The 18859-nt window shown below is 41.0% G+C and overlaps 1 protein-coding gene across 10 annotated transcripts in view; it reads left to right on the top strand.

Moving 5' to 3' along the window:
• EPHA5 (EPH receptor A5) overlaps positions 1–18859 on the top strand; it is a 200343-nt gene that overhangs the window by 30853 nt on the left and 150631 nt on the right. For all 10 annotated transcript variants that reach the window (XM_051790688.1, XM_051790689.1, XM_051790687.1 and 7 more), the window contains exon 3: positions 14237–14900. In XM_051790688.1, coding sequence (XP_051646648.1) covers positions 14237–14900 — 664 coding nt within the window. The remainder of the gene's footprint in view (positions 1–14236; positions 14901–18859) is intronic.

The following is an 18859-nucleotide window of genomic DNA, read 5'->3' as shown; positions in this document are numbered from 1 at the left end:
TGTGCTGAGTAGTGCCTTTCCTCTCAGGGACTCCTGAAGATTATTTAAAACATTTTTTTCCAGAAATTCAGGCTGCAGACAAGGATTATCTTGCCTAGCAGTAAGATGCTATTGCTGCAATTTGGCTGTGTTCTGTCCATAAGATGCACAAAACTGAGAGAAGTTTCCAGTCAGTGACTGCCCTGCTGTGAGAATGTCTCTTCGATAGGCAAGTCTAAGGGAGGTCCTTGCTTGTGGCTTTCTGACTGGCCTGCTAGGCTGCTAGGGGAGAAGGAGCACTGAAAGGAAGTGCTGAAGGCTGGAGCTATGCAGGATGGCAGACCAGAGTGTTTGGGATGGCCAAAACCCAACAGGTCCGTTGCCACCTGGGTTCAACAAACTGTGACTACATGTACTTTATCTCCCACCTTAACCCAAATCTTGTGGTGCTGAAGGAAGAGTTAGTTGATGGCAATCTCTTTTCTCCTAAGGAAATGTAGCCCCTTCCCATGTCTGCATTTTTAGTTACTCCTTCTACTCTTCCTCTTCAACTTCTAACCCACCGTTAATCCCGTTGTACCTTGAATGGAAAATAACAGTAGTAAGAGCTTGTAGCTTAATTGAGCTGGCAGGGATGTAAAAATAGACCAACTCAGTCATTTTGTTTCACCTGTTTCTGGTAGTTTGTCCTCTGAGGAACTATATACCTTCAGCATTTCTGTGTTCTTCACCTCTGTGCCTCAGGGACTTGGGCCTGGAAGAGACTCTTATTGTAACTTGTGAGAGGAATATACGTGAACCTTAATTATCTGTATATCCAGTATCTACTCCCAGATGGCATAGGCATGTTGGTGCTAGCTTTAAATCACCTTACTTAGGTGACAGATGCATGTGGCTTGTCATGGGCTCAGCTGCCTGACCAGATACTTTCTTCTGAAACTTCTCCAGATCCCCCTTAGAGTTTTGATTGATGAAGGTTTGACTCCTGCAGCAAGTTCTCAGTATGGCTGGTTATGCCTTTCCCTCTTCCTCTCACCATTCCACTAACTAACTTATCTTACGTTCTCTTCAAAAGTGTTCAGTTTAAATTCCTGAATCTCTCCTTGGTTAGATGAAAAGCAATCTAATAACAGAAATTTCTTCCTCATGTATGTGTTGCAGTATTACTGAGAAGTTAACCCATGATTTGCCTCTTGGTTAAGTAAACAATTTGAGGTTTTTTCAGTTTCTTCTGAAAGCTTCAGCAGCTTTCCTAGAATTTGCCTTATCACAGCTGATTGCCAAAGCCACGTTTACTTTTGCATTGCAGACAGATGAGTATTTAGCACACAATTGTATTTGCTTTCCTAACAATAGCATGCTGATGTTCAATTGGTTCTTCAGTGGTTGTCAGATGCCAGAAGAGAGTGTGGAGGTTGAAGGTATGAAATATTTTTTTTCTGAGATGGTTAGGATATAGGACATCTGTCATAAACAAATGAACACATCTATGTTTCTTCAATTCTGGATTAAAAGAAGCATTGAGGTGTGGGTTGAATCTTTGTCCAGAAGATTTACATCCTTGTAATTCTGGTCCCTTATTTAAATAGTAACATAAACCTGACACAAGGGGAATTAAATCCCATAGAATAAAAAGTAACTAAAAGTTTCATTATGTTGTGGAATAAGCATAACAAGCATCCACATGTATAATTTATTACCTATAGTGGGAAAGTACTTAACAACAGTCATAATAAACTCATTCTGTTCATTCATTTTTAGATCTTAGCATACTGATTCAGACCTTAACTGAAAGTGAATATACAATCAATGTGAGGCTTTTTATGCAGGTTTAATAATGTAGGCCTGCCAAGGATCTTTAATTAAATAATTATTCTTTGTTCAATTAGAATAGGTCGCTTCACTATAGGGATTGCAGGCATGTACATGCAAAATCCACCCTGAACTGATCATATTTTAGCTTCTTACTGTAATCCTGAGTAAGTAATAATCTTTATCTCACAAAACAGTGAGAGCAACCCAAAAACCAGGAAAAAAATTGTAGTCAAATATTAAAAATGTAATGCCTAATTCTGCGATGATCGAAGGAAAGCATGCTAAGACACAGTTTGGTGGTGCTGTGAACAAAGAGCTGTCTGACAAATGGGAAAAGTGGATTTTCTCCAGGGTTCAGATTCAATAAAACCATCACCAAAACCAAAGCAAGCTAAGGTGTTCAGCATGTAGGGAATCAGGAAATCTGGTTTTGGGTTTTTTTACTGGTAACCTCATGTACTCAAGAAGTGGCAAATGGAGCTGTTAAGAGGAGGTGCAAAAAATTGCATTTTGTATCTGCCTGCTGTGCACACCAGTTCCCATAAGAGGGTCTGCACAGGCAGAACAGCCTTCTCATTTCTTCTGAGAGTATTGGAAATGCAAAAAATCTGTTTGGCATGGGGGCTGCTGCTTGTAGCATCGCACAAGGCTGGCTTCAAATGGCCCCTGCTGCCACGGCATGTCATTAATGCAGCTCACAGCAGCTGGACTGAGAGGACTTCAGTGTTTATTAGGGGAATATAATCATTTAAGCCTGAATAAGCTTCAAAGCTCTAATGTGGCTGTTTGGCCAACAGAAATGAGATGTAAATTTGTGCTGAATAGCCACTGATTACAGAAAGATGATTAATGCGAGGTTTAAAATTGATTTATGGGTGCAGTTGTCAAGGCCTAAGCCATGAATGTAATATTATCTCTATGAAAAGCTTTGGGTAAATTAGAGACCAGGGAGCAGTGGCAAAATAATGTGTTTGCTGGAGGGTCTGATATGGTGTATGGGCCGTCTATAATCTAGTCAGATCTGGTATGTGCCTGAGAGGTTAGGTTTTGCCAGTGGAGCACATTTATATTAGAAATATTAGAAAACCAAGAAGTTTCATTTATTTTATTTTCATTAAATTCATTTTTTGATCAGTATTTTTTCCCTTTTACAGGAAACTCTTAAATTTTTCCTCACTTTCAGGAAATTATATATAGCCAATGACAATGATAAATATTAAAAGTTTAGTTTTTGCAACATTTTGCTGTTGTGTGCATTAAAAATAAGCCAAATGCTTTGTGTTATTTCCATTCTAGTAAACAGTTAGAATCCTCAAATAGATTTTGATTTATTTAAATATTAGGACAACACTACGGTAACAAGGAAAACTACCTTTCTTGTTGCCTTTGAAAGTTGTTCTGTGAACCTCCTGGTGTCATCAGATGATGGGTAATGTGAATAATATCCCAAAAGCTTTGAAAATCCAAGCATTTGGTTATAAACCTAAAATGTAAGTCATACTCTGAGTCCTCTGAAAATCTGACTCTGTCAGTGTTAAACCATGTGGTATCTATACTGTTTGTTCTGGCCTTTGTTAAATTGCTCTGCAATGAGTGTTACATTAAGCAGTGAAAAATGATTTAATGGTATTGTGTTTCCTCATTACCCCTTTCACGCTCATCTCCATTGTCTTTCCCTTAATTGCTGGACCGTGATTGGAAATGGATGTTTTAATTCAGATGTACAGAGAATTCCAAACCTTTAAAAAACATAAACCTGTGGGAGGGGAGGTGGGGTTTCTAAATAACATATTGCTTTGTTCTGGAAAGGGGTCAGCACGGTGTCTGATTAGGCGTGCTGGAGAAGGGCTGATGCTCCTTTTCATTTCAGTTGTGCGAACCTCCAGCTGGGTTCTCATTCCATTTGGATTCTGGTGCTGACATATGTCATTGATCATGCAAGTTATCAAAGTCTTTTGATAAATTCAAAAGACAAATTTGCAAAGTCTGAGCTAAACTTCAGTCTCCTTTTCATTTTTTTTTCCCTTTGTATCTTGGTGTGCAGCTGAAAAGTCTAGGTGACTTTATCCTGATGTTTCTTCACTTTTCAACAGCTTGATTGTGCAGGTCTCTGAACAGATAATACGTTTCATCATGAGCATGTACTGCAAATAATTTTTAATTGTTCTTTCTTACCGGTTTGCTTGGGCGGTACTTCGTATAGCAAATTGCTGCTTGTGTTTTGAGATGCTATTGAAGCTTTAAGGAATCTACATTGTTTCTCACCCAGTCAGTGGTACAGAGCAATCCAGGAATTGTCAAAACTTTTGCCTTATATTACCAAGGGAGTTTTACGGAGAAGTTTCCTGCACAGGCAACTGCAAAAATGGAAGGTGTGGGAGCAAACTTTATATGTACATTACAAATAAAAAAGAATACTGGACAGTTGTTCAAGTAGTAAATTCAAATATTTAAACAGTATGAGCTGATGACTATGAATTTTTTTGTGTAAATTTAAATGACTGCTATGTCTACACATGTAGCACTCCTTGAGAGGAGCAGTCGTGCTTTGTCTCATAGATTCAGCATGGGGCTTTCCTGTTTGGTATTTTCCCTCAGCTTTGAGCAGTGTGACTGCATGAGAACCTTTCTTGGCATTACTTTATGAAGGAGAAGGATTTCTATCAGTCCTGATTGCACACAAGATGATGAAAGGTTGACCTGGGTGGAATTAGAAGGATCCAAAACATGGTAGGATACAGAAGTATCCACCTAGATGCTTAAGCTCTCATGTCTAAAAATGGCTTTTTTTAAAGCTGATTGCTGCTGCTGAGCTGTTCAGAGTATTGGAATGTGCAGTTGGCAGCAATGGAGTTGGGATGGAGCACAGTGGTGCTATGAACATTCACCCAACTAATTTTCAGTGTAGTTGTTTTATAGTGGAGATGAAACATTAAGCATTCCCCCACCTTTGCTATTCCTTCTCCTTCCCTCTGTCACATTGCAAGCCAAAAGTAAAGCCTTGGCATTGAGTATAATTGAGCCTTATTACATCTTGATGCAGTGGGGAGTAGCTTTTATCATGGAGTAAGGCCCTTTTTCTCCTCTTAACATCTTTGTTGCCCACATGGTGAAAGGGATCATTCAGAAGCAAGTCTGACAGTTCCTGTAACATTGCTGCAGTGAGAATTTGCTCTTTACAGTGGGTTTTGCGTTTTTTGTTATTTGTTGGAGGTTATTTGTGGGGAGGGGCTGGTAATGGAAGTGACTCTTTAAGTTTGCTTTCTGCTAGGCAAGTATCACATGTGGGATAGGGAAGATGTGTTTGGTTAATATAGAGATGGAAAAAAAAATTCACTAGTCTCATGTGGCATATTTCAGAAAGATGCTTTAAATTTCCAGTTCATATCTCTTTGCTATTTACTTCCCCTACTTTTGTTTTAGTTTATGAAAAATGATCCTTAGCTTCTGGCTGAGCAATCTCCTCTAATGAGTGAAGAAACTCACTTTTACTTGAGGTAATTAACTTCAGGATATTCTGAAGCTGTGTGTTAATCAGACTATGCATCTTAGTGACCAGCTTGGCATTGTAAGAAACAGCAGAAAACTGCAACACAGTAGTAAAATTAGAAAAGCAGCCCGAAAGTTATACTATTCTTATTTTTATTTTATTTTTCTAGTTGGAGAAATTGATGGGAATGTGACAAACCAGCAGAAAATGTTAAGATCCTTGTTTGGAAACTCAGCTTTCATTAGACCAGATTTCAGCCTGAATAGGGAGATTAATCGGATGCTCTCTGTCCTCTGTTATCCATTATGTTTTTTGCTTGACTAGTAGCTGCTGTCAGTAGGAATATGTGTCTGTATGTATAAATGTCTTGGTTGTAAAATTGCCATCCAAATCAGGCTTGAGCCTTGGTGGGGGGGACTGTCGGGCATATAGAAATGGTAAGATCTCAGGCAGCCACAACTGCTTCTGGTATTTAAAGGTTTTAGTAAACACTGTGCCAAATATTGTTTGTATTGAACTCACTGCAGTTTGTTTTGACACTAGCCCCTGCCCTTGAAATGAGCTCCAAACCCCTAAAAAACACACTGAGACTATGCAAGAATCACTTTACCTCTTGCATTATAAAAGTAGATGTTGGTATTGGAGAAGTTTGTACAAGCAATACATTTTTTTGTTGTTTGGTAGCTGAAATTTAAAACACTGTCTTTGAGGTTGAAAGAACTAGTTTGGATTACTCTAGAACAGTTTTATTTGTATTTTTTATCTGCCCTCTGTTTTGTTTAATTTCAGGAGGAGAAGATGAGGCTGTCAAAATCACTGGTTTCTCCTTTGCTATTTTTTTGTCCCCTGTCCTCCTTTCCTGACTTGATCCAAGTACAATAATTGCTTTGGTTTCCTGATTATTTTTAATTCAAACATTTGATTTACTAGAAAAAGTCACATGGCTTTATCTGGTGATCTTCCACTGGTTGATGCGGGGCAGGAGGGTGGAAGCTGTTAGGCTGTCCCAGTGAGCAAGCATCCTGCCCCAAAGCAGAATTTGAACTTTAAACCTGTGTACAGTGGCACAAATGCTTAAAAATTGTTGCCCAAGAGCTCTTGTTTTAAACAGGGTCCAGTGAGCTGGACAAAGCTATTTTGATTCTCTTCTGTCAGGAGGTGGCATGTAGTGGGCACCATTTATCCTGTAGGTGTGAGCTTCTTGCCATGTCTCTGCTCTGCTCCTCACACTACTCCTCCATCGGGAAGAGCAGACTTGCAAACTTGCAGCATTGTTTGAGGTTACTGCATTTTTCTACTGCTTGAGACTGGTTTGGATCATTGTCCCTTGTTGTGAGAGGGGACCAGGCTTCTCACGTGCACCATCCAGGTGCTGGTGGACTCTGCCATGATCAGTAGGTCATATGGATTATACATAAAGCTCTTGCCAGTGTTCAAGATAAAACTCTTTTGCTCCTACCAATCCTGAGGTTAGCATTGCTGTAGAGGGGGCTAAAAATAACATGACTTTTGGGTGCTTTGTATTTTGTATTCTTGTTCTTTGAGCAAGCAAAACCCATTTAATGAAGACTGAAACACCCCCAGGAAAAGCAAAAACTCTTTTAATCATATGGCTCCAGAGCTGAAAATCTGAGCAATGGTATATATCACAGCGTGTGTTGATAAAACTGGCAATATTTGGTGGCAGGCTTTGAAGTAGCTGAATCTTGGAACTGGTGTTTTTGTAAGTGGTGTTTTGCAATAGGCAAGATAGTGACACAGTCAGCCTCATTTTATAGCTAGCACAGCCCTGCAAAACCTTCTGCAGTGCAGAAGAAAAAATGCATGGTGCTCTGCCTGGCTTTCACTAGAGATTTAGCCTTAAGTGACCTCACTGAAGTGACTTAAACTGCACAGGGGAGAGCCTGCTGCTTATTTGCTTTAACTTTGTAATACGATAGCAAGTGGAAACCAGCAGGCAGCTAAAAAAAATGAAAAAGCCACAAATTTTTGGGTTCTGTGATGGGAGGAGAGCAGCAAAGGGAGGGAAGGAGCAAGTTGCAAGATAAAGTTGAGTAGCAGGAGGGAATGTTTGTGTGGGAGCTAAGCTGGAGGCTATTGATTGGCAGCCAGGTCTTAACATCAGCTGCATAAAAGGAAATCGAAGAGTCTGCCCAAATATTACCAGGATGAAAGGCAGGATAAATAGTACAGAACTGAATGCTAGGCTGGTCTGCCCTTCTAGAAGGGCGTCATGTCCCCTTTTAACTTGGCACAGGGATTGCATAGCAGCACACCATGCTGTCCTCTGCACCGGTATGTGCTCGTAATGGGTTTAACAGCAGTATTTTGGGGTAAAATTGCCTTCCTGTGGGCAAAGAATGAAGTATGTCCAGTATTTTCACACATTCAAAACCTGGGATCAAAGATCTGTGCCAGGCTTGTGTTTCTCCAAAAGGAAAAGAAGGTAAAAATGCATAAAGCCTCTTCCAGTTTTATATTTTCGTGCCAGCGGATACCAGAGTTAATGTGCACATGTTGCAGAGCTGCACATGGTGGGGTGGAAAAATGAAATGAGAGGATGAGTCTTCTCGTACCCATGTAGCTTATGAAATAGGTAGTGGAAAGAGAGGCAGGTTGCACAGCCTTTGGAGAGAGGGAGTCCTGCTGGGAAGGTTTCAGGTAAGTCTTAGAAACAGCTTTGCTTAATGCACTTAAGCTGCCTTTCCCTCTTAAGATTTCTAGGATTTTGCTAAATGTCTGATTTCTCTTTCAGATGCACAGGGATGTGTGGAATTTGGAACAAGGCTTGAAATTTTCACACTGCCTTAAATAGGTGCTAAAGATAGTGAGTGAGTTACTGAAGACCAGTAACAAAAATTCCTATTGAAAAAAAACCAAACCAAAACCAAAAAAAACCCAACCCAATACCAAATAGACAAAAGCTCTGAAATGCTTATCCCTGCTGTCAGTATTTGGGTTTTTTGGGCAGCAGCCTTTCACTGTGCCGTGGTAGCAAATGGCAGTCCTGGAATCTCAGAGATTAGAAACAAGCCTGAGTAGCAGACAGCTGGTGAATGTGTTTTAAAATTGTCCATTTAACTCAAGGCTGCTCCACTGAATGCATTTTTAACTCTTATATTTTTAGTTAGTTGTGTGATATCTTTGGCCTTTCTATAGGCAAACAGCTTGAATGAACTATGTGCTTCCTGTCGATGGAGCTGAGTGCAGTCTTTAACTTGCCAGCAGTAGTGTGCTGGAAATTTCTGATTCAGAAGTAGGTCTTCTATAAATGATTTAACATCAGGCCATTGAAATGCATTTGTGTTTTCCTTCTTAGGGCTATTAAAGATGTAGAGAAAACATTTACCACCAAATTAATGATTGCATTTTTGTTTTAATCCTGCAGATGGGGTTGATTTATATCTCAAAAACTATGTGCTGCAGAGAGGAATTACACAATTTTTCAGTTGTACTTAATTTCTTTTTCATGCCTTTAATTTTCAGCTAGATACTGTCTCTTTAATATGGTTAGTTTTCTTTTTCATTAACTGTAAGGTGCTGCCTTTCTTCCTCTAGCTTGTATTTCTTTGTTGGCTGAAATACTTGTCTGAGGTATGCAGTGATTGGGAAGCTGGGACCAGGCAGAAGGTGCAGGGACTCTTACCACCATCTCCGTATCGTGGAGGGATGTAAGAGCAGAACCGTAGCAGGCTGCCTGCAGTCTCAGGAGGGAGGCAGACCCAGCTGAAGAGAAAGAAATGGTGTATTCCTACATGCAGATAGGAGAGAAGAAGATTAAATGACAGAGCACACATTTTGCACAGTACTGGCTGCTCTTATAAAATCTGCTTGTCTTGCCCTTGGGGATTATACAGAGATAAGCAGCCTCAGCTCATTAGCACCTCCCCTCCCTCATGATCTCTGATGATTGCTTTAGTTTTGATGGCAGGTGATGATGGCAGGGCTCTCTCTGATCCACGGTATGGTACTGGAAGAGCAATGCATCCTGAAGCCTGAGATGTTGACTTGTTTTACCATTTCTTGCAGCTGAGATTATACTCTAGTTCAGTTGATTGATGTATTTATGCTTGGACCTTTCTCCTCATGGTGTTTAGTGCTCTCAGTGCATGAAAGCAACTATTAGAATCACTGCATTTGGGCTTTTGAACAAATGAACTTTGTACTCCCTCCCAAAAGCACAGCTCCTGGAGCAGTAGTGGAAATGAGCTTAACTTCATAACTCTGGAGAGCGTGATGGTTGGGTCCTTGAAAATTGACCTGGCAAGTGTGAAAAAAGTCAAGTGATGTTTTTCAGTATGCCTTCAAGTTAGGTCACTAATGATATTACTGCAACATCACAGTCATTCATTGTAAATGTCAGTTTTATGAAAGAAGTACACATTAATGCTCTCTAAATGTTGTATGGAGCTACACAATGTACCTTATCGCCATCCATACACTTTTTCACTTGCTAAAACTGGTCTGAGCAATTTCCAGTTCTGAAATGCTTTGCACCACTTCCTGCTGGAGGTTAACACTTCTTCACAGATGCTGGTTGATGTGAACAGTTGTTCAAATGATCCTCTGACCTTCAGCCACATAAAGCAAAGTTTTAAAGTCATTAGGTCTTTTCTGGGCTATATTGGCACATGGTCATTTGTTCCTTGGGCTGATTTGGCAGGGACCTCTGCATGCATTGGAGGAAGTGGAGAGATACTCTCCCTTTTCATCTAATGGAGAATCACCACCTTGATAAAAATAAGACTTCACCTTTATATAGTGTCATGATTGTTGTGATTTAACCCCAGCCAGCAACTAAGCACCACGCAGCCCCTCACTTATTCCCTCCCAGTGAGTGAGCAAATCAGAGAAGTGAGAAAACTTGTGAGTTGAGGTAAAGTCATTAAAATAGGTAAAGCAAAAGCTATGCACACAAGCAAAGCAAACCAAAGAATTAATTTACCACTTCTGGGGGTAGGCAGGAGTTCAGCCATCAGGAAAGAATAATGGTGACTTGAGAAGATAAATGCCATCACTCTTACTGTGATTTTTATTGCTGGGCATGAGGCCATATGGTCTGGAACATCCCTTTGGTTAGTTGGAGTCAGCTGTCCTGGCTGTGTCCCCTCCCACCTTGTGCACCCCAGTCCCCTCACTGGTGGGAGAAGTGTGAGTGACAGAAAAGGCCTTGACATGGTTAAGCACTGATCAGCTGTATCAGAAGCATTCCTGTTTTATCTACACTGTTTTCAGCACAAAACCAAATCATAGCCCCATACAAGCTAGCATGAAGTAAATTAACTACATCCTAACCAGCACATTCTCCACTCCTTATTCCATACCATTGACATCATGTTTAGTCCCACATTGTTCCATACAACCTCATTAACCACTTACCTTCCCGTCATTTAATATATTACACAGATATCATTCCCTTAGTCTATGGACCACGAATATAAACTGTTTCCAGAATGTCCACTGAGTCTTTTTAGTCCATGACTTTCGGCTCCATCTGTTATGGTGGTCATTTGGGACAGGGAAGGTGGTGTGTTGCATGGAGTTCCTGGGCACCAAAGCCAGCTCAGGTAAGGTCACTGCTGCATTTGCACTGTTTCTTATAAGGTTTGTCCTCCACTATTTCAGGTGGTTCCTGCTTTAATAAATCCTATAAAATGCAACTCTGATCATGGTTTACAAGAATTTAAAGGTATATCCATTACAGTCTCCACCCCCTGTTCCCTTGTGCCAGGGTTTAACATTGCAATGAACTCCTCCCCTTGTTCTTACCCTGGCTAGCAACAAGGGGTTGTTGCTATAGTAATTCATGTAATATGCAGCTCAAATCCTGGGTGACAATAATTTAAAGGTATTTTTATTACAATCTCCAACCATGGTCCCTTTGGACCAGACTATTTGGTGTAATGTTGCAATGAGCTCCTCTCCTTGCCTGTGCTCCATCTTGGACTTATCCACAGACTGTAGTCCCTCAGGATTTTACCTGCTCTAAGTGGAGCCTTATCTATGTGCCACAGTCTTGTCAGGGGTATACATGCTGCAACACAGACATAATCATGGCCGTAGGTGCTTTGCAATGTACCTGCTCTGGCATAGAGGTATCCACAGCCACAGATGCTTAGGGCTCTTCTCCCATGTGAAGGTTGCACTCCCATCAACTTGAGTTCACGCTGAAGTTCCTGCATGTCCAGTATAGGCATCACAAAAGCTCCAGGGATGGCCTGGACATCTGCCATCCTGGGTGCTTTGCCACTGCTGATATCAAAATGTTCCCAGGCATGGCAGAGTAAGATGATCAGCAGTTTGGCAAGCAGTGAAACCAAAGAGCAGCCACTAATGAGCACTAGGCTTCAGTGTACAGTAAGGCAATCAAGCCCCGTGGCAAGCCCAGAAGCCAGCCAATGAATAGCTAAACAGCACTAACAGCTATAAATTCAATCTAGCACATTCAAATCAAATCTGTCATCATCTCAAACCCTTCCAGCCCTACACTGGGCATCAAAAAGGACTGTTGTGGTTTAACCCCAGCTGGCAACTAAGCACCACACAGCTTCTTGCTCACTCCCCCCGCAGCTAGTGAGCAAATCAGAAAAGGGAGAAAACTCGTGAGTTGAGATAAAGACACTAAAATAGGTAAAGTGAAAGCCACACAAACAGGCAAAGCAAACCAAGGAATTCCTTCACCACTTCCCAGAGTCAGACAGGTGTTCAGCCATCCCCACAAAAGCAGGGCTCCTTCACACATAGTGGTGACTTGGGAAGACAAACACCATCACCCTGAGTGTCCCCCCTTGCTTCTTCTTTGCCCAGCTTTATGTGCTGAGTATCACACAGTATGGTACAGAATATCCCTTGGGTCAGGTGGGGTCAGCTGTCCCAGCTGTGTCGTCTCCCAGCTTCTTGTGCATCCCCAGCCCCCTCACTGGTAGAGTGGCGTGAGAGGCAGAAAAAGGCTTGACTAAGTGTAAGCACTGATCAGCAATAACTAAAAGATCTCTTTATCACAGCAGTGTTTCTAGCACAATCCCAAACATGGTCCCATACTAGCTACTATGAAGAAAATTAATCCTATCCTACCTGAAACCAGCACAATGTTAGACAAATCCACTTGAAAGTATGTATGTGCAGCATATTTATCACCTAAATTAACCACACTAGTTGAAGAATGGTGTTTTTCTGCTTTTAGTGTCAGGTATCAAACCCCCCCCCCCATTTACTGGAACATAGAGAATCTAGCTACAGAATTATGCTGTATTGCAAACTTTTTCTGTGTGTTTTGTCAATGACTCTACTTTTCATAATTGTTAATTGCCTCTCCTAAAGTTAGGAATGAATCCTGCACAGATCTGCCTGGTTTTCATTGCAGGCATATGATTGGCTAACTCTGTGGCACTACCAAGAAGGGTGAAGTGACAAGTACACATTAATCATGGTAGGTTTGTGGTCTGTTGAAGCCCACAGACATAAAAAGGGTTTAGAAATGAAAATACTGCTTAGTATGACAAAAATATCTTCAGGATAGGTTCCTCATTGGGAAGACTGGTGGTACATAGGAACTGTGCACTTCACAGTGGTCATGTCATCCTGAAATTGCCCGAGTCCCCACTTTCACATCCCAGGTCAGAGAGGAGAAGAAATGCTTTTTTTCTAGTGGTATTTATAACTCATTTTGGACTGTAGCATCAAGTTATGTTCTTATGTCACTGATTGCTGCCATTTTAATTTAAAATGTAAGAACATATCCCTTAAAAAAACTTCATTGTTAAGTTGACTCTGAGGGTGTTCTCTGTCAGTTCTGTAGTAATGGCATCTGAATTGAGAACATTCTCAACTTCATCTCTGGCTGTATTTCCAGTGAAAAAATTTGTCCACTGGCCTGAGAACATATGCAGATTGTAATATAGCTAGTAGCTATATTGTACTGGAGTGCCTTTAAATTATGCTCTGTGTGTTTGCTTTGTGCTGCATCCACAGCTGTGGCTAAATGTGGGCAGCAATGCTGAGCAGAGGATGGACCAAGCTTGGGGAATTAAACCCTTGCAGATAAGCAGGTCTAAAGTAGAAGGAAACAAAACTGAAAAGAACACTGGCTCTCTTGATTTCCTTGCTGTACTTACATGGGTTAATCTAATCTCTTAATGTGACACTACTGTTGTCAAAAGCAGAGAGGAAACATTAATGTTGTGTGTCTGTTGTAAGCACTGTTGTGATGCTACTGACTCTGTGCTGGATCAGGGAAAAGCATTTCTTCCAAGTAATGCACTTCAGAGTGTGGCTAAAATAAAACAAACAACCAGTTGCTACAATTCCCACAAACAGCTGTGAAAAGTTAACTGGAGCCCTGCTTAAAAACCTGTATAACACATGAACAGCTCAAGATTTGCAGATCCCAGTAATCTTTTCTTTGCATGCACAAGAACTCCTCTGACTAGCATGCTTGGAGAGAGCAAAGGGCAATTTATTTTATGTATCACTCGACTGATTTTCTGGCACACTGTTTGGTGGGGGAGAATAGCTTGCAGAAATGTGGTCCTCTTTGTGTTGGGCAGCAATTTGAGGATGTGGTAGAAAGGAGCCTGGGGAAATGGGGACAGATGAACTGTAAATAGCTTTTTTTTTTTCTCCTATGTGGATGCATTGGAAAAGGCCATGGAAATGGCCCCATCTGCTTTTGTTTTCTTTCCAAACAGAATACTAGTGGACAAACCCAGCGCTATGTTTTCCCACTGAAACAATAATTTAACTAGCATCTTTTTCTATTTATAAAAGATCTTTTATCTGACTTTATCAGGAATTTATCAAACCTCTAATATGGAAAACTTGGCAATTACAATATTTTTCCCCCCTAGAAGTCCTCCTGAGCCTCTGAAGCTCAAGATGCTCTTAGATGGGAAAGGTAAGATTTTGCAGGAGCTGTAACTTTTTTAAAAAGTAACACTTTTCCTTTTTATACAGTGGGAAGAAATTGGTGAGGTGGATGAAAACTACGCTCCGATACACACATACCAAGTATGCAAGGTAATGGAACAAAATCAGAACAACTGGCTTCTGACCAGCTGGATCTCTAATGAAGGGGCATCCCGCATCTTCATTGAGCTGAAATTCACCCTGAGGGACTGTAACAGCCTTCCAGGAGGACTTGGGACTTGCAAAGAGACTTTTAACATGTATTACTTCGAATCAGATGATGAAGATGGGAGGAACATCAAAGAAAACCAGTACATCAAGATTGATACTATTGCTGCTGATGAGAGTTTCACAGAGTTAGACCTTGGCGATAGAGTTATGAAGCTAAACACAGAGGTGCGAGATGTTGGGCCCTTAACAAAAAAGGGATTTTACCTCGCTTTCCAGGATGTGGGTGCCTGCATTGCCCTGGTCTCCGTGCGCGTGTACTACAAGAAGTGCCCATCAGTAATCCGCAACCTGGCCCGCTTTCCTGACACCATTACAGGTGCGGATTCCTCACAGCTCCTGGAGGTGTCAGGTGTCTGCATCAACCACTCAGTGACTGAGGAGGCACCAAAGATGCACTGCAGTGCTGAGGGGGAATGGCTGGTGCCCATCGGGAAGTGCTTGTGCAAGGCAGGGTACGAGGAGAAGAACAACACCTGCCAAGGTAAGGGTTTGCAGGGAGGGTGCCTTGCTGAGTTTCCAAGGTGATATGCTGTCTTGGCTTCCTTCTCTTGCATGTTTTTTGTGCGTGGTTGAGTTGATAGTCAGGTTCTCACTTCTGCTGAGGTCCTTCAAATAACTGTTACAGAGGCCTTGGCTGGATGTAGTGGCACATGACACCTATGTACAGGTCCTTCTGGTGCTTACAGGGCTGTGAACAAGGAGAATCTGGTATTCTAGTTTTATCTTTGGAGCACTGTACATGGGTCCATGAGGCAATTGTAATCTTACCTGTTATTTTAAGGTTTATGTTACTTTTCCTCAATATCAGAGTTTCCTTATGAATTTTAGAAGCTTTGTTTCTTTTTTTTCCATGCTATACCAGGGAATATACAAAATTAATCTCCCTATGCAAGATGCATTTTGGTTTTGTATTTGAAGGAGTATGTTTTCCTCTCTTTATCACTGGGGGGGGGCTGGGAGGGTGTGGTGGTACTTGATATGCTGTGAGTTGGTTGATTTTCCTCTCTGGTAAATAATTTAATACAAAGCTGCTCAGCTGTTCAGAGTTAAACCTAAAGCTGCACTGGTAAAAATGCTTTCTTATGTGCTGAGGTTCACAAGTTGCTGGTCAGCATTGGCCTCCTGAATCATCAGAGGCCTTGTGGAAGAGAATTAGGGTATCTCAAGCTCAAGACTTAAAAAAGAATACTCCTAAAGAACAACAATATACTCTGAGTGTATAATCTCATTTTACCATTTTATGGTTTGCTGTATTACATGCTTGTTTATAAAATTCGCCCTTCCGTTTTAAATACATAACAGGTAGCCTAAAACTGATTTGGTTGTAGAAGAGAAGGGTAAACAAAAAAGATTTCAGTACAGTTTGTTTTTTGCAAAAGTATTGTGTATTGGTTATCAGTTCCATCTTCATTGCCTTGTACTTGCAGCTGCTTAGTTATAGATAGATAGTTATAGATGCTGTGGGGAAGGCAGAGAGATTCCTCTTCAACTAAAATCTGTGTTGCGTTTTCTCTTCGCCTCACTCCAGACACTCATTAGTGTTTGTAGAGTGGTGCAAAGAATAGATCAGTGCATACCCAAAGCAAACAGTGGCCTTGATCCTTTAGTCCTCGGTCACATGCTTGCAGCCCTGAAGATTAGGTAGTTCAAGTCTCTTCAAGCGATGACTTGAAAAGAAAATGTAGATATGTTTGTGTTGGAGAAACCCCTAGTAAACAGCACGTGGAGTGACGTTTTTCTACAGATGTAGTCAATACAGCAAAATCTGTCTTGGTTTTGTTTTTCCTGTGCCAATAAAGATATTTCTCCTTTTTAAGGGGGAAGAAGAGACAGACTTTATGTTTGATACTGCACAAGAGGGGAGCTAAAATCAACATCATCCCAAGTTGAGGAAATATAGACTGTCACAGATGAGTGATGTGGGTCAATAGATCGGCAAGGTTTTCCCTAATTATGGCTGAAAATACCATGTCACAAAATAACATGCACTGGTTTGGTGCTTTGTCTACATACTGACATCAGTCCACCTGTAAGAATTTTTGGAATAAAGGAGTACATCCATGAGTCACCTATCAAATCCAGCATGCGATCTCTCAAAGTGCTCTTAAAGATCTCAAAAACAAACAACACACCATTAAAAAAAGAAAAAAGCTACGGATTAAACTAGAAACCTCAGACTATCTTTGAAGAACATACCGTGCCTGTAGAGTGGTTGGATCTCTAGTAGTGTTGAGATAGCAATCTGGGGTGTTCTTTCAGATGATCTTAGTGATTAGGTTCTGCTTTCTGTTTTGGGACATGTGGGTTTTTTTATTTTTCTTACTCAATTGAGAGGACAGTGTCTGGCCTCACAATTTATGACTGTATTGGGTAGGCCTGTGATCATAATTAGGAAGCATAAATATGTTCTGTGGAATTGTACCCTTGCCTCATCCCTAAAGCATATCCACATAAACTACTTTTCTGCTTCATCTACAGCCTGCGCTCTTGACAGGAGTTCGTCACTTTAATTGTTCTAGATGTGTTAAAGCCCATAATTCTTTTTTGTGGGATAGCCCTAAATTCCATCACCAAATCAATGGGACTTGAGTGCCTCTGGCAAAGTCTGTTCAAGGGCCCCACTTGGATGTCCTATGTTTAACCCAGGTCATCTTGCCAAGCATTCCCTGCTGGTTGGCTCTGAGATGCTCAGTCGATAGGAGACATTCAGCCTTAGGCCATTCAGGAGGTCTGTGTTCAGCATGTATGGAGTTCATGCTGATACTCTGTGTGAGTAAAATGCTTTCTGGCTTGGTTATTCTTATATTCACAAGAATAAGAATTTTTTTCTGGGACAGTAAAGTTAAACTTTGCAGCCTAAAAGCAGAAGAAGTAGCACTTAGAAAGGTCCTATGTGTTTGTAAATGCTTCCTTTTTTTTTCTTTGCACAGTCTGACTGATGTTAAGGAAATGCACTACATGCTTCTGGCTGCCGTAATGATGGTCCTGGCACTCTGTGGTGTAGCTTTGACAAAAACCTAAATAACTTCTGACCTTTGGTTTGTAAATCACTTGGGTGCATCTTGCAGGTTCTCCCTGTTTGCTTTTCACTTAGACATAAGCAGATTATTAGTGACCATGCTTTGGGAAACATTTTCATCCCAGAAGAGCCTGGCTTTGTTTATTAAAATTTCTTCTGCAAAGATGACATTTTCCAATCTCTAGTGTCACGTCTGGACAGAGCAGACTATACTCTTTTATTAGAGGTGATGTAAACCCCAGTCATCCTCACAAACATATGGGAACTATTGAAATCCCTTCTGCCTACAAATCATTAATTGGCAACGATGTTCTGAATTCATCATCTTGTCAGCAGGTTTCCTGTTTGAAGAAGGCACTGACAGTAACAGCTGAGCAATTTCTCTCACTGGGGACTCTGAGGTTGTAAATATGACATGGTCTAATCTCCTTATATAATGTGCTCACTCTGTCAATTAACATAGGCAGCTAGGTAATAGTTACAGTAAGGAACCCAAACGACTTGCGTCTCTACACCTCCTTTGGCAACATGGCCCATTTATCAGCAACTACTAGGGACAACTAGAGGTAAATTGTGACTATGCTGGGACATGTTTTTAAAGGAGTAGTGTTAAGGTTCATTATTCAAAAGAATAAATTGCTGTACTAGTTAATAAGAGAAATGAAAGCAGTTGCTCTGTGAATTTCTGTGCTGTTTTCCAGAGTGGTGATTTGCTGCCACTAAAGGACTCATGATTATTGGCTCTGCCTCAGTTCAGCTGGTGCTCTCTGAATATATCCTTGAGAAAAATGCCCACTTTCGAGTCTGCTTGGCCAGTTTCAAGTCTCCTAATGGTGGTCTCCACCTTAGCAGGAAGCGCTCAATCAAAACTGAGGGGCAGATCCTAAAATGCTGTAAAACTTTATGTGGTGCCACTGACATTTCTGCCTTTACCCATTTAGGGGCTTGGCCAAAAAAAATATTATCTGCCCAGTCTATGCTTTCCTTCTTCCTTCACTGGAATAGGTGAGTTTTATTGTAACTTCAGTTTTAGTTGCTTACTATGCATAGCAGAGCTCACCACTGAGGTTTGTGTAGGAAATGAAAACTGTGAAAAGGCCACTTTCTGGCACTTCTCTTTGTATTCATTCTCACCTTCAGCCCAGTATGTTTTCAATGAGAAGCAAGAAGTGCTTATATTTTGCCTTTAAAGGCAGTTGAGCCCGTGCTACTGGAAGGGAGGAGATGTTGACATATTAAGCTAATGAGACGCAAATACATTTGCAGTGGTGGGGTTCTGCTAATGTCCAGGGAGCTGCAGAATAGTAACTGGAGATGTAATTGATTTGCAGAGACTGATCTTTTTTCAGATGCTTTTAGAGCTGAAGCACAGATTAATTAAATATTTGAGTAAAAATAGGAAGAAAAGAAAAACTTCACAT

The sequence above is a fragment of the Manacus candei genome, unplaced genomic scaffold (genome assembly GCF_025592945.1).
Source record: "Manacus candei isolate 608988 ecotype Guabito, Panama unplaced genomic scaffold, ASM2559294v1 h1tg000028l, whole genome shotgun sequence".
NCBI classification, from domain to species: Eukaryota; Metazoa; Chordata; class Aves; order Passeriformes; family Pipridae; genus Manacus; species Manacus candei.
The sequence above is the reverse complement of the archived record's forward strand: the minus strand, read 5'-3'. Positions and strand labels throughout refer to the sequence as shown.